This window comes from Agelaius phoeniceus, chromosome 15, assembly GCF_051311805.1.
Source record: "Agelaius phoeniceus isolate bAgePho1 chromosome 15, bAgePho1.hap1, whole genome shotgun sequence".
NCBI classification, from domain to species: domain Eukaryota; kingdom Metazoa; phylum Chordata; class Aves; order Passeriformes; family Icteridae; genus Agelaius; species Agelaius phoeniceus.
Window position 1 is genome coordinate 9,648,535 of NC_135279.1, and position 12,106 is coordinate 9,660,640.

The window sequence follows — 12,106 nt, forward strand, 5'->3', positions numbered from 1 at the left end:
TCACCTCATATCTGCCACCACAGGCTGTGAGGGCAGCACGACAACTGCAGGCAACCCCTGCCTCACTTAAGGACAATTTGGGAATGTTTAGAAAAAAAGGAGAAGCTGCTCTTTTTTTGTTGTTGTTGTATCCCCTAGCTATAAATACAAGGCAGGGAGTTCTATAGCATATTTTACTATGTTCTCTTTTTTTTCTTTCTGGATTGGAGAAAACATCAAACTATTTCTTTATGAAGAAAACAACTGCTTCTGGCAACCTGACTCTCCAAGAGTTTGGCCATATCTCTTCCCTATGATTTGATATTCCTGGAAGAAAACATTACTTTAGCTTTGCTTAGAAACTGCTGGTATTTACCCACACTTACACAGCTCAACACCACCCAGGGCTGCTTCCCCAAGCCAAGTTTAGATGCTGGTGTGAAAGCCTGGAAACCACAGCTTTTTGTTAAAGTTAATTTAAACACCCAGTCCTTGGAAAAAGCTTTTTTTTAAAGGCAAAGAGGGTTTAAAAAAAAAGGCCAAAAATAAAATGGGGTGACTGTATTAGGATTCCCAGGTAATACCAGGTAATAGCTTTAATTTGCTAACACTGTGAAGTACAGAAATGTCAGGGATTAAGAAATGACGGAGAGAACCACCATCACTGTGGCTGTCCCATGTCATCTGCTCTGCTTCTGCCTCTGCAACTCCAGGACCCCTACACCATGACCAGCCCCAAAATCACTTCTGCCAGATTAATTGCTGAAATTGCTGAAATCCAACATGATGTCCTCTGAAAGCCTTCAGAGCCTTCCAGGCTGCTCATCTCTGATCCCAGTTTGATGTGATTCCTCACTACTTGCAAGTGAACCAGGGTGGCAGTGACCTGCCAGGTGCAGGATCAGATACCTGGGATGCTCTGCCCACAGTTGGATTTAAACCCCTATCACCCATCTGAGCACTGGACTTTGATCTGGCTGGTGTTTATTGTTCCACTCTTGGAAGCAGAACAAACAAACAGCTCTTCCAGGGACAGGCAGTGAAACCTGGCAGGGAGTTGCTAAGCAGAGGCTGAATGCTGATGGGCACACCCCACAAAGCCTGGAGGCAACTCTGGAAAATGAGAAATCTGGTAAAACACGTAGTTTTGACACAAAGAAATCAAAGAGAAGCTGCCATGAGCAAAGCATAGTACCCAGGGATGCACAGTGGTTCAGTGCAGCTGGAAAAGCCAAGCTGGCAACAAAAGGAAGCAGCAGGAGGCAAAGCAGCCTGGTTTACATTTGCAGTATAGAGCAGATGAGGGGGAAAAGTGAGTTGAACTTGTCACCCTCGGATCAGGCAGATGCAGCCTGTTGCTGGAGACCCACTAATGGTGGCACCAGCACAACACAGAGATGGAAATGTGGTAAGTAAAGGCAGGAACAAAGAGGGACAGACTGGCAGAGGGATGGCAAAGATGACCACGGGGATGAAAGCCACAGAATCACAGAAAATAGTTCAATAGGTTCAAATCCAACTATTTCCACACAGAAGAAGGCTCTTGGGCTCCAGGATCCACACGGGAGTGGGTGCAGCAGGGGACCAGGGCAGGCTGGTCCAAAGCTGAGCCCCCACCTGGACATGGACACAGTGCCCACCCACACTGCCCCTTCTCCCCACAGGTTCAGTTATGCTGCAGACCCAGAGCAGATTGAAGAGAGGGTTCAGGGACATGCAGGGCCAGCATCCCCACCACCTTCACCTCCCAGGGAACAGCATGTCACCTACTGCACCCTCAGCCCCTGCTCAGGAAACCACAGCATCATATCCACCAGGTCAGAACAAGGCTATTCTCCTGCTTTCCTTCCTCCTAGAGACTCTATGGGTGGGGGGTCTAACAGGGTGGGTGGGCAAGGGCACTGGATTCACCCCTCTGGCAGGGCAGGAGAGAGGGGACCAGGCAGGGCTTGGGTATTAAGCAAAGCAAGTGAAGGAGCTTGGGCTGTGCATGCCAAGCTTGGCATCCCTGCCCTGCCTGTCCCTGTGCCACTGCTGCAGGCTGCTACACCCATGTGCCTCCCCAGCAGCAGCACTACTGCACCTGTCCCCTCTTTGCCATCTCACCCCAGGTTCTGTGTGTGCTGCTTCTTCCCCTGTGCCTCTTCCTCTTGCTGCTTCTCACCTTCCAGCTGCTCCTCCTCTCCAGCCTCTGCCCTATCCCTGCTCCTGCCCACTGTGTGCAGCAAGCCCAGCCCAGGGAGCTCTGGCACCACTTGGGCACTGCTGCTCCACCAATGCTCCCTCTCACCCAAAAAGCTGCTGTGGAGGCTGCTGCTTCCTCTGCTCTGGCTGGGAGGATTCCAGGATGTCCTGCACCACTGGGAGCTGCAGCTGCTGCATCCTCTGTCTGCATCCTCTGGCCTGGCTCTGCCTCTGCTCCCCGAGGAGCTGACCCACTTTTGGCTGCAGCAGGGCAGGGCATGCCCAGTCCCACTGGCCCTGCTCTCACTCTGCTCTCACTCATCTTTGATGTTTAATGTAAGTAAATGATGATGTGTTCCCAAGCCTTGCTGCTGCAAAGCACCTGAGGGACAACACAGGATAATTTTGTGAAACTATTTACGTATAGTGGACACAAGCTGCAGCATCATCTGCCTCCCATCCACCCAGCCCTGCCAAGGCACCTTTCCCAGCAGAAATTTGTTTTTTTGAACCCCTGGATGAGCCCAACACTAACTTATTCCATCAATGTCAGTGTTTTGGCAGTGATGATGTGCACACACCGAGCACTGCTAAGTTTCTGAATGAAGATGGAAGAACAAAAGCACAAGAGGAGTCAAACTGAGTCAGGGAGAGCAGGGCTTGTGCTGCCTGTGGGTGCCAGCTGCCCTGATGGAGCACAGGGTACACCACTGAAGGAGAAGCTGTACTCACCCTCTCCAGGTCTTGCCTGAGGTGCATGAAGAGCTTTAAGCGTCGGTAGAGAACATCCTGCTCCTGCTGAGCCAAGTTGTCCACTTCATCCGTTTTTGGTGTCAGCAGCGGTTTGTTGGAGTTTGCTTTCCTCTTCAGCTTCCAGTACTGGTAGACAAAATCCACCAGCGATTCACTCAAGTCAAGGTTCTCTGCCACCTCTGAAGGCTTCACGAGCTCATAGAAGTCCTCCTCCAGCTGCTGGAGCTTCTGCTTCCGCAGCGTGACCTTCTCCAAGTCCAGCTGGGCTTGGTCGGGCTCTGTCCGCGCCTCCTCGGGCAACTTGGTGGCGCCGGTGCTGTGCTCAAGGCAGAAGGACTTGAACTTCACCTCATCATTGTCTGCAAGGATGGTCCTCATGTCCAGGTTGTGGTCGAAGGCGCAGGTGACGTGGAATGCGGTGACACAGGCAGGCATGGAGCACTGTGGGAGAGGGACAGGGCTCAGGGACAGCAATGAGGGGACACCCAGCAACACAACAGGCGACACGGGCACGCCACAAACCCAGGGTGGCACCTGCCATGAAGTGATGGATGCTCCACCACAGGAATTCCTGATGGAGGAATGCCGGTACTGCCCCACTCACACAGACCCAAGGGCCCAAACACCATAAACACAAGCAGAAGAACCCCAGGGCTCAAGAGGTGGCATTTTCCCACCTAACCTTCTTTAATCCACCTCTGTAATGGGCCCTGCTCAGCTCTCACCTACCACAACCAGAAGCTTCCCATGGTTCTTCCAACAAGACACATGTCAAAACCCAAAGAACAGCACGTGCCCATGGGATGCTCCAGGACTGTCAGTGGATTTGTCCTGATGGAGAAATGCTCACCTGTATTTCACCCTCAAGCTACTCCCCCTCTGTTACCACATCTAAAGCCAGCATGCCATTTTTACAGGAAGCATACAGAACATGGCAAGGTTTAGGAGTGAACATGGGATCTAAGAAGCAGCCAATGCTCCTAAATGCCTTCCTCCTCAGGAAATTACACAGCCTCTAACTTGCTCCATTTAAAAAAGAAAGAAAAACGTAACTGGAGCAAAACATCACAAAATGAACGCTTTAGAACTTGTACATTGGCTACAATGTTGTCAAACTTGCATCAGATCGATTTTTTTAATGATCTTCTGAACTTACCTCAGGCTTAAATTACTTTGGGCCCCACAGGCAATAAATCTCAGGCTGGTGTCCCACAGAGGAACTCCCACCAGCCAGTGCGTGCCCATGTCCATGTCAGCACCTTTTCCCCCTCTACTCATTAACTGTTTTTAATGGCTCAGAGTGTCAGGTAATTATTTCAACCATAATCCATAAGAAATCAGTCTATTCCAGCTGCTAATGACCAGTTAAACTGCAATAATGAGACCTTTTAAGTGGGCTATTACTGTAGGCACTACTTTGGGTTAATAGAAGGATTGTTCTTGTGGGGGATGAAGATGCACTTGTGGCCTGAAGGACCAGGTGGAGGCATGTGAAATTTCCTGAATGTTGATGACAAACCATTTAGTTTTACTGGGGCTCTGCTGCACCTTAATTTTAAAAAAGAAAAATATATTCTGGTAGTAGTGGAGGAACAGAAGTTTTACAGCTTTTTATCATTACCCCATCCATCAGCCCTGAATCCTGCTCAGGCACCCGGGGGCAAACTTTTGACGTTGCTGATTTTAGATATTTTCCTTTGACTTTTTTTTTTTTTTTTTTTTTTTTTAGTCTGCTGGTGCTCAAGAAGCTGCCAGGACCAAGAAAAGCATAGGCAAGCATTGTCCAAATCCTTCACTTCCAGAGCTCTCCAGGCCCTGCTCCAAAGCCTCAGAGAGCAGTGGGATGAGCTGGATGCAGCTCTGGCTGTACCAGCATGGCCCTGGGCAGCAATGCTGGGCACTAACTCCCGCAGGCACCACAAGCAAGCGGATTATGAACTCCAACACCATGCTCATCCTGTTTAAAAATGGCCATTTGGTCCTAATTTCAGTCTGAAATTGCTCACAAAAATATCTGGTAACTTGCAAAACTCAACTCCTTCTGCTGTGCTGCTGGCACTCGCTTGGAGCCTGGCACGGTGAGGGACCCACTAATGCTCCCTGTGCCAGCTCAGGGCACTCACCACCACAGTGGGCAGAAGGTGCCTGCCCTGCCACCCTGGCCCTCCCCTGGGACAAGCCCTGTCACACCACACACACAGCTGAAGCACCAGCTCTGTTTATTTTTGGCAAGGAAGGAGGGACAGAGGGAGCCCAGCCTGACTTGCAGCTTCCAGATTTACTCAGGGCAGTCAGTATATCACATGCTGGCTTTTAAAGCACACACAGTGCTGTCCCTTCCCTTCTGTTTCTGCCATCAGTGCTAAAAACAGCATTAACAACACGCCCATGTCTTCTGCCAGGACAGTGTCCTGCTACCAGGAATGACCATCACTCCACCTTAGGAATAAAGCAAATCCAGTGACACTCATCCTGGATCTCTCTACTCCAACAGATGGCAAGCAGCACTTGTCAGAAACTGTGCCCAAAATGCAAACAGAAAATAATTAGGCAGTTCAGCTGACAGGGCAACAAAGAAAGATACCTGGTTGGCTACAGCCACTGAGGGACCCTGGATAAACTAACAATAAAAACATATTGATCCACCCCAGAATGGCGCTGGAATGGAGCCACTTGTGGCAGGAGGGAGGGATCTGCCACACAGAACGAACCAGGCTCAAAGACTGGAGCAGTCCCTGCTTCATTATTGATTGTGCCTCATTATCTTACAGCACCTTCCATTCAAGCACTTCAGCACACTTTGCTTATCCAGGCAAATCCATTCCCAAATAAAATTCTGAGAGAGAGAGAGAGAGAGGGTAAAAACTGCCCCAGAGATTTAACACGGGCTCCTAATTAGTCCTAAAATCATTCTTACTGGGAAGAAACAGAGATGATTTGAGTTGCCAAGGTCACTCAAACAGAAGTTCAGCAGCCTGCAGTGGTGCTCTGCTGCAGTTTGGGGCTGAGGGGAAGGAAGCAGCTCCTCCAAAGACCTGTGAGGGGAGCTCAGGAAGGAAAAATTAATTACCGGTGCTGAACACTGGCCAAGCCATCAGACACAACACTTCTGCATCCTTAAAAATCTACCATGTGATTTTTCATGACCACAGATGGTCTGGAGCCTGGTAGAGCTTCTCAGCTAAAAATGGCAATTTCAGCCTCACAGACTCCTCAGGGCACGATGAGGGGCAGAGGACGGATGGGGCTGGGCAGCACACCCTGCTCTTATCCCTGGTGCCATGTGCTGCCTTCTCAGGACTACAGGCAGAAGAGCTTTGGGAAACACCAGTTATCCCAGGGGATGAGGACCAGGGGCATTGATTGCTTAATGGGAGGGGGTGGCAGTGGGCAGAGAAGTGATGATGAACGGGGGAAGTGATGAAGGACATTTCCAAGGGCTTCTTCTCCAAAAAGTGACAGCAAAAAGAAAGCTGGAAGATGATGACTTCTTTGGAGAAGCTTGCCAACAACCAAGAGAGCCCTGGCATTCTGTGCTGCCTTGGTGAGCTCCTCCAGTCACTCTGACAAGCAAGGAGGAGTCCCAGAAAAGCATGGTCAGGACTCAGGCTGCACCAGAGCCTGGCTCCTGGCACTCTCTTTTCCATCTCAGAAATGCAAACAAGAAAATTCCTCCTGCATTCTGAGCTCTCTGGCATCTCCTGATGTCTGACCACAAGAACCACCACGAAGTAATGACTTCCCCTGAACAGGACTCAGGCAAAGGGTGTCTCCAGAGCTGCATCCCTGCACAGCATCCAGTACTTTAGGCTCAGTCACAGCCTCGCTGAGTTACACTGGGCTCAGAGCTCTGTACCAGAGAGCAGGGGTAGAGTCACATGCAGCAGCAGAGCCAAAGGCATGGACAGCAGCAGGGAGCCCTTTCTCAGGCTCCTCTGAGTTTCTTTCCCTTTTGATGGTCAAATTTGGATGGGGGAAAAAAACACCTCCACACACAGAGGTCCCTACAAAGACTTCTCATGTTTGTCTCTGCAAATGTGGCTGAGGTGGGTGTTTGCTCAAGCTGCAGTGCTGCCTCTGAGATGCCCTGCTTGGATGACAGTCTTCTGCTCCTGCAGCCTGCCCCCCAGATTTCACCTTCACAAAACCCTCTTGACCACTTGGAAAACCCTCTCCTGGAAGCAGCTTCCTTCTTTCCACAGACCTGCCCACCTGCAGCACCTGACTGCTGCTGCCAGCAACAAATACCCAGTGCTTTTGCAGAAAACAACATCCTCTTTTCAGAGCTGGGTCACAAACCCAAAGTGCTGACAAGGGTAGATCCCACCTGTACAAACAGGCACTAGCAAAAATATGCTCCATAAAATATGCTCCACAAAATATGCTCCATAAACATAAGCTTTCAAAACAGAGCTCTGTACCATGGATGAGTACAGAGCGTATTTATTTACCTATGGGTGTTAATTTACCCCATAAATCCTTACATAAAGGCACTGCCTGCTTTTTTGTCACTTCTCCCCCTTTTCCTTGAAGCAAAACCATCCTGCACATGGCAGGGTGGCCTTGGCAAATGCCCCAGTGGCAATCTCATGAAAACTTACAAACCACGAGCTGCCAGCACATGAGGCAGCAAGGCTCCTGTTCTGTCTCAGGTGACCTTTAATGCAAATCCATTCAGTTCTCAGGATCTCACAGCTCCTGAGAGATGGCACTAAGAGGATGAAGCCTGAGAGACACTGAATTCTTTTTGATGCTGCCAAGCCTGTTTGCTTCCTTCCCTGCCCCTCTGTTCTTTGAAAGCAGTTGCCATTCTGACACAGTATCTCCATCTGGCAGGGTGAATAAGCACCCAGAGCCATCAAAAAGAAAATGAGTCAATGCGACAGATTTAAAGAAGTATTGTGAGATTTCATTTCAAAGTATGGGGATTACTTTTAAATAGCTGCCTTTAAGGTATTAAAGCCAAGATGACAGCACAAACACAGCTCAGCACTGCAGAGCTCCTATCCCTGCTGTCCTTCTGCCACCAGCCAGCAGCTCCTGGTCCATGGTCACTGCTGCAAACACCAACTACCTGCAGCTCCTGCTGAGGTACCAGAGCTGATCACTTGGGGTCAGGACACATCCCTAAACTTCTCTAAATTTTTCAAAGCTTAATGGCTATTCTCTGGGACCACCAAGACATCACACTGGCCAAGCAGGTGGAAGGAGGGGGAATCATGGGGCTCGGCAGGGGTCCCTAAAAATAGAGATCATGGTGTGGGAAGCTATGTCCCACTTTTGCACTAGAAAAGCCTGGAGAATCCTGCTTTCTATCTGAAAACAGAATTTCTGCCTCTCCTGTTGTGGGGAGGGCAGGCAATCAGGTATCTGCAGCGGTTTGTTTAGTTGTGGCACATCAGAAAATGTAGAAATGCAATACATGGTAAGTACTTTATTCTCCCAGCCAGCAGGTCAGTGAGGACTATCCAACCCTGGTGCACCCTGATATCCCCACAACCGAAAGGCTGACCCCCTGAGGTTTGTGAAATACTTGTGTTAGGTATCCCATGAGCATCTCACTTTCCTGGCAGCCTCACAAAGCCCTACTCCTAGAGGTTTCTGATCTAAATCAAGGTCATTTGCAGTCCCAGTAATTAGTGTCACTACAGCAACACCACTGTGTTATGCAAATAAAGTTAATCTAGATTTCTAGCACTCAGTGCATTAAATGATTGCAAACAACATCTGATGATGCCTGACAGGCTCTTGTCATTAGGTTTCCTCAGAACAGAAATAAGAGTCATTCAGACCTCGTCCTTCAGCATCTCAAGACTCTCCAGTGGCTAACACAGGTACAAGCTCAGAGCTCTGAGTTTCTCCAGTGCCAAGTTACATACCTGAATGCATGTCCCAGTGCACTCCTTGCAGAGGCTGCAGGACAAAGCCCACCTGCTTGCTGGGATATGTGAGATCTTCGTAATGGGTTCCATTTTTTCAGGACATCCAATGCTAACCTGGCCACAAGACAGAACACAAGTTGTAAATATTGGATATGGTCACAAATCTCCTACAAGGGGGTGTCTGTGGCAGTCTGAATGAGGGATGGATTATACTTTTTATTCTTCAGGGTCAGCTGTAATCTGGAAAAAAAATGAAACCCCCCAAACCAGAAACAAATCTGGATGACAAAGAAAGAAAAATTTATGTTGGTTTTTCCTCCACATGAATTCCTCATCTGAGGTGTATCTCAGATGGGCATACAAAATTAGCTTTACTCTGCTCAAAGGTATTGCCCCTCCCTCTGTGGCCTTGCAGCCCAATTCTCTGCCCTCCTTTAATTAGCAGCTCCTTGGCTGCTAATTAAACACAGGATAACTGCCCGGCGTTTTGGCTCTGGCACAGCCAAACCGCTTTTATTATTTACACATTTGTTATTTACACCGTTAATGAATGCCCTGGGCTGAGACCTGAGGCCTCCCTGGGGTGCCCACCCATGTGTCAGGGGGATGCTGGCAGACCCCTTACTTCAGGTATCCATAAGGCACAGCTAACGTGGACCCATTTCGTCCCGCTGCGGGTGGGCTTCAGCGCTCCCCCCCTCTTGGGGCACAGCAGACACTTGGGCTGAACACCGAGGGCACAGGTCCTGCACAGCCAGCTCCCAATGGGCACCTTCAGGATGCCATAGCACGCCTGTGGAGACAGGAGGGACCAGGGTTAATCCAGCAGCCCAGGATGAGCATCCTCCCAGACCTCCTCCCTCCCACCTTTCTCGCTGCTGCTGCATCCCAATAAACAGCAGACAAGGAGCTGAAGTTCTTCCTTGCTACCTTCCCTGTTTTCACATGGATGCTCATGGTGGATCAGTGTGTCCTGGGTGTTAATTAAAAGCCAAGTATAAAAATGTGCTGTGCACCATGCCAAGCACAACCTGGCCCCAGGCTGGGGGTGGGCAGAGCCCCCACCATAGACATCTGCCCGCTCATGTCCTGCCTGTTCCTGACCCATGATGATGGGAAAAGTCAGAAATGCTGTGCAGAGAAATCTTCTGAGGTCACTGAGGGCTGAAAAGCCACAAGCCCATGATTAAGAAAGTTGACCACACTGGTTAGAGACCCAGCACAGCCCAAAGGGGAAGCAAAAATAAATATGGAAAGGCAAAAAGGGGAAGCCAATAGTCATGAATGTAAATGAGATGGGAGGAACCAAAAAGGATAATAAATCTTAAGGATGACACATCTAAAGGGGGCACAGATAAGTCTCCAGCCAAGAGAGTGAGAAGTGAAGGACTTGGGCTCCCTGGAGCTCCCTGACCTGCTGTGGTAAGGCAGGACACTGAGAAGCCAGTGTTTCATAAATATTTCTCTTCCGTGCTTGGGGAAGAGCCAAATGATAAGCTGTATCACATAATGATAAATACTTCCCACTTTTACCATGATTTATGACTGTATTAAACAGCTACTGCTAAAACTAGACAGTTTTTAACTGGCAGGTCCGGATAACTCACACTTAAAGGGTTTTCAGAGGGCGACACACTGCCTTGGGCACTAACACAGGGCTGTGTCCCTATTTAAAGCGAGGATATGTAATTAATTCTACATCTGGCTGCTCTGACATCCCTGCAGAAGGCAAGCAGCCAGGGCTGACAAGGACCCCCAGCACTGGTAGCTGCAAATTGAGCCCAGGCATTCATCAGCTCCACTTCTTGAAGTTTATCCCCAAAAAGAGCAGAGCAGCTTTTTCCCTGCTGCTGCAGGTCACCGTCACAGCAAGTAACAGTGCAGTGGGTGGGGACAGGAACAGAGAGGGCACATGGAGATGTGTGAGCTTGGCAAAAGTACATCATCGGTCTCTGCTGGCCCAGAAGACTACAACATGACTTCAGGTTGCCCCAAATCACAAACTGATAGTGGTTTCCAAGTGGAAAAAGCCATTTTGTGAACAGAGTATTAGGACAACAAGGAATTAAGAGAGGAAATATTATTGCTGTAAGTCTACATGGTTCAAAGAGCCTTAACTCTGTGTTTCACAGTGCTTCCAAGTCTGATAGATAAATCATTTCTGGAACACAGTTTTATAAAACATGTGATTTATTACCAGGCAGGAATCAGCCTGGTATGTACTAGCAGCAGAATGAACTGGCAGACTCATCTCAAAATCCAGGGGAAAGCAGGAATTATGACCATCTCTAGCAGACTCATGGATCTTGGTTATTTATTTCTAGTGATTTTAAGAGTAGCTGAAGGGGCAATCCGCTCCTGAGAAGGAAACACAAGTCTTCTGTCCCAGACAAGGAGCAGCTCTAGAAACAAGGTGCATTATCAGCTAAACACACTCCTCCAAGTCCAGCACCAGGCAGAAGGTGCTCCAGAAATATGAAGCCAGAGGAATGCTGAATAGGAGCAGCACAGCTATTTTTATTGCTGCATCTATTTGGGGTGCATCATCACTGAGAACAAGATGCCAAAAAACCAGGGAGGATGCCAAGCCATAGACAAGCTTGGTGTGGTCCATGGAACAGAGGGTGGGTTCAGCCATGTGCCACACCAGGGAAAGGGAATTCAGTGATGACAGGCCCATGGCATGGTGGCTGGAAACTGGAGGTGGCTCATTCCCATGCTAAACAGGAGTGTGATGCTGTCACTGTGAGAGCAAGGAACTGTGATTTAGCAGTGGGGGGCATGGCTCCACCTCGCTGACAATTTTAAGAGGACAACTGCATGTGCTTTCCAAAAGCTTCCCTTCATAGGAATTAATTAATAGCAAGCCTCATGGCCTGTGTCATGCAGATGAAGTGAGTACAGAGATATCACCTGGCACCATAACCCACCACCTGTGTCCTGAGCCCCTTCCCAGTGGGATGCAGGAGGACAAGGCATGGCTCTGGTGAAGCCCATGGCATCAGCACCCATTTGCCTGCAGGAAAGCATCATTCCCAGCAGGTTTTGGACGTGGTGCTGGCAAAGGCATGGTGCAGGCTAGATAACCATGATGCCATCTAACACCCTGCACTGTGGCTCTGCACTTCGTGGCTTAGGGTGTAAATTGGGGCAGAGAGTAAATCACAGGCAGCTTATGGGCTGCTATAGGGCTTAGGGCTGGACTTTGCTCCCTGAAAACAACTGAAAATCCCTCTTTTCTTTCAACAGCCTTGAAATCCAGGCTGCTGTGTCCCCTCCTGCAGCACTGGGGCTGCTGCTTTAAGTGG

The 12,106-nt window shown here is 49.2% G+C and overlaps 1 protein-coding gene across 1 annotated transcript in view; it reads right to left on the reverse strand.

Annotated features, from left to right (window-relative positions):
* Nucleotides 1-12,106, reverse strand: part of JADE2 (jade family PHD finger 2) — a 71,412-nt gene that overhangs the window by 12,270 nt on the left and 47,036 nt on the right. The window contains 3 exon segments of the mRNA XM_054642921.2: nt 2,896-3,357; nt 8,796-8,912; nt 9,424-9,591. Coding sequence (XP_054498896.2) covers nt 2,896-3,357; nt 8,796-8,912; nt 9,424-9,591 — 747 coding nt within the window.